The sequence below is a fragment of the Cygnus atratus genome, chromosome Z, assembly GCF_013377495.2.
Source record: "Cygnus atratus isolate AKBS03 ecotype Queensland, Australia chromosome Z, CAtr_DNAZoo_HiC_assembly, whole genome shotgun sequence".
Lineage (NCBI taxonomy): Eukaryota > Metazoa > Chordata > Aves > Anseriformes > Anatidae > Cygnus > Cygnus atratus.
In genome coordinates this window covers 83,593,381-83,597,145 of record NC_066396.1, presented here as the reverse complement: position 1 = coordinate 83,597,145, position 3,765 = coordinate 83,593,381, and the positions used below count along the sequence as shown (strand labels likewise).

The 3,765-nt window shown below is 52.8% G+C and overlaps 1 protein-coding gene across 1 annotated transcript; it reads right to left on the bottom strand.

The window, feature by feature from the left end:
• Positions 1-1,354: 1,354 nt before the first annotated feature.
• On the bottom strand, positions 1,355-3,118 carry LOC118258693 (uncharacterized). The gene is made up of 2 exons (XM_050716551.1): positions 3,023-3,118; positions 1,355-2,473 (listed from the first exon to the last, which is right to left on the bottom strand). The coding sequence occupies exon 2, from the start codon at positions 2,384-2,386 to the stop codon at positions 1,355-1,357; it is 1,032 nt and encodes a 343-aa protein (XP_050572508.1). The 5' UTR covers positions 2,387-2,473; positions 3,023-3,118.
• Between the last annotated feature and the right edge of the window lie 647 nt (positions 3,119-3,765).

Below are 3,765 nucleotides of genomic sequence, written 5' to 3'. Positions count from 1 at the left end.
ATTAGAAAGGGAGATAAAAAAGGTTACCAAAATAAAATAAATACTTGTTTCATCTTGAAAATGTAGATAGTGTTTACTAAACCCTCTTCTCTGAAAGAGACCATTATGGATTGCCCATTTTTCTAAGCTGTTTCTCATCTCCCCATTTTCTTTTTCTTCTGTCTTCTGTTGTCTGTGGTGTATTTGAATAGGACTCTGAAGATTTATTTAAGCAAACTATAGACAAAGACATTTCAACCACAAGAACGTGTTTCCACTTAGATTCCTACTGATCCAGTTGCTTTGGTTTTGTATTTTGCCACTTGAATCTTTCTGTTTAGTAACACTTCCACCCAAGACTGATATTAGTGTTCTTTCTAGATGAAGTTATCCCAAAGAATTTTGCATTTTTTTATCTCTTTAGTTTTTTTTGTTTGTTTGTTTGTTTTTAACAACAGCAAGAGGTTTCTCTGTATTTTTTTTATATAACTGCCATGAAGTCCTGTTGCTAAGCAGGAAACAAAATCAATATAGAAGGCAAGCCATACCAGCTCACCTTTGAATTGCTGTACACTTTTCACTTTTCTCTTTTCATTTAACAGTTTTCTTCAGTTAATTTCTGATATGACCTTGTGACTAGTCTTTTGTATTTCAACATATTTCTAGATCGCAGGTCACCTCAACAGGAGAGGCACTTGGCTCTCCAGAAAACTTGTGAGGAAGCAGGCTGGTTTGTTCAAACAGGGCAAATTCCTCTCTGGCCTTTCTTGTTTCTGACTAAAACACTTAACTCGGGCTTGGATTAGGTCAATGAAGAATAAATGTAAATCTAACCATTCTTGGAGTGAAATCAAAATGCCCACGTGTTGCTTTGACCAACTTAGCCAAAGCAGCACCAGGCTGCGGATAGGCGAGGCTTGTGCCTGCCCTCTGCTCCTCCTCAGGGCAGCCTTCAGATGCCTGTGCTATCTAACCGTATTGCCGAGCGACATTAAGCCACACAGACTGCTTCTGGATGCTTTCAAAGGCTACCTGTCTAATAGGTCAAATGCTGATTTATATCAAATGAATAGCTGGAAAGGTACTGCAGTGTGAGTTACTAGAACAGCACTCGCAGCTGGAAAAGAGTTTTAGAACATTCTTTGAGCTGAGGGTCTGCTATGATAAAGCAATGGCATTTCAAAGCACATTAATCACCCGTGACCAAAGGGACAGTGGGGGCCAGCAGGGCACGGGGACGGCACCAGGAAAGGGGAGGGAAGGCAGCAGCACGCACGGGGCTGTGCCAGCTCTGGTTTGAATCACACCGAGACTTTTTCTGCTGTATATCCAATCTATTTTATTGTTCTTTATTTCACCACCTGCAGGAACCCTGCTAGAGGCGCCGGGGGGGCGGCCTCTTGCAGGGCTGGGGAGAGTCTTGGGCACTGCCCGCGCGGGTGCGCTTCCTGGGGCGCCGGGACCCCCGAGTCGAGCGGTGAGGAGTGGAGGGGCTGCGCCTGCAGGCCCGGGCAGAGGGACCTGCTGCTGCCTCCTGCCCCAGCTCTTCACGGGGCTCTTCCTGCTCCCTGGGGCTGTCTGCAGCTGGGACTTCGCCAGGACCCCCAGGCTGGAGCATGCTGGATGTGCCGGGGATCTCCTCCGTGTCAGGGTCTGCAGAGCTGCTGGAGGGCGCGGGGCTGGTACTGAAGGCTCCCTGTGCTGGAGCAGCGTGCCCAGAAGCAGCTGCAGGTCTGGCCTCCTGAGCCCTGGCAGCGCGGCTGCTCTCGAGGCCCAGCAGCCTCCGTGCCTCCTGGCCGCAGAGACCCACGATGGTGCCGACGAGCCCGTCGATGAGCGGCACGGTGAGGGGCCCCAAGCCGGGCTGTGTGTGATGAATCATGGCGTCCCTGTCCAGCCCCATCACACACAGGGAGTGCAGGAGGAAGCTCTCTGCAGCTCTCGCCTGCCACCAGCGTGTCCCATAGATGGCTGAGAGCTCCCGGCGAAGCCAGGGCAGCACAGGGTTGAGGATGTCCCTGCGCTCCCTGAACAGCATGGCCCAGTCCTCGGGCAGGAGGCCGCCCACAGCAGCCCGGCTATCGGGCTCCGCAACCCTCTCCTCGGCTGGCACAGAGGACGGAGCCAGCGCTGCAGGGCTGTGGGGGGCGGTGGCGCTGCCTGCCTGGAAGCCAATAGGTACGGGCACTGCGGGAGGGGAGACGATGCATTCTAGGTAGTCTTCCTCTCCGCGCACGGAAACCTTGATGGTCCTCATGCCCGTCCTGCAGAGTGGGCAGCTCGCCTTCAGTTTTGCCCAGCGCTGGATGCAGCCCAGGCAGAACTGGTGGTTACATGGTGTCGCGTACGCCACGTCCTTTCGCCCCTCGCGGCAGACGGGACACGTCCACGCCTCCTCTGTGGCCATGATCTTCACGCTAAGGTGCGCTGGGGAGAGCTGATGGTGATGAGCTGCTCCCCTGCACCGGCACTGCAGAAGCAGGTATCGCGCACCCTGCGAGGAAGAGAGAAGGTCACTGGCTGTGCCCCGGCCCCTCGGCAGGAAAGCCCCCAGCCCCAGCCCCACGGCTGGGTCGTCCCATGCCCCCCGCGGGCCGCCCCGGGGCACGTGTCCCCACACAGCTCACCTGCGCTGCTGCAAGTGCTCCTCACAGGGCCCCGGCTGCCTGAGCCAGGCAGGGCCGGGGAAACACAGGCACTGGCTGCGGGGACGGGCACTGAGAACAGCTGCCGACGGCCCCACAGCACAGCTCCACCAAATCCTTGCTCGGCGCTCCAAGCCTCGCACAAACGCTCAGCAGGAATCCAGGCACGAGCCAGGCTGGGGCAGGCTCTGCCGGCGCCCCAATATGAGCAGCGAGGGCCGTGAGGTCACAGTCCGTTGCTGGGTGACCTCAGAGCCCATCGCTGGGTGAAGTCACAACCTGCTGCGTTGTCCAGGCCCGCAGCGCTCAGCCCAGCAGGGCCATGGCCAGCGCCAGCACCGTGCCTCTGCATGCCCACTGGCTCTGCCACAAAGCTGCTGCCTACTCCCTCCCCTCACCTTTTGTCTTCTGCTCCATGTTGGTGCCTCCCAGCAGCCACCAAGGCCTCAAAACACCATCTGAACTTCCAAAAAAATTTTCCAGAGTTTCAGGACACAACAGACACGGTCCTTTCTGACTCAGAAAAAACCCTATGTTGGTCAAATAAAAGAAAACTGTACATACAGGGCATATTAACAAGCGTCAGGTAGGGATGCCTACTATTGCAATTACAAGTAAAAATGCTTCTTCTCTGAGATCCTCTGTACTTATCCAGCAATTAACACAGCTGAGGTTTTTGGATTATACACTGCTTGGATAGGAGTTATATCATCCTCCATGGCCAGCAGTATATATTGTGTGCCAGAAACAACTCGCCTGATTAAGTGAATAAAACAAGGGATTATACATGGAAGAAACATTAATGCAATGATTACACAGAAAAGATAAAACACGTTTGATCCAGGGCCACAACGGGAGCTGAGAAAACCCGTTGAATTCCCAGCCTTTCCACATTTGTGTAGGCATGTGGACCCATTTTCGCATTTCTTTTATTTGTTTCACTACTTTTTCATTGTCATCAATTTGCAAATGACAGTTGGACTCGTTTAATTTTCCACATACCCCTCCTTATTCAGCCAACAAGTAATCTAGGACCACGTGATGTTGGAAAATTGCATTCCTCGTTCGGTTGGATTGATCAGCCAAGAGATAAAGAGCTGCAGCGATCTGATTAGAAATTATTTCTAAAACAGCCTGCAAT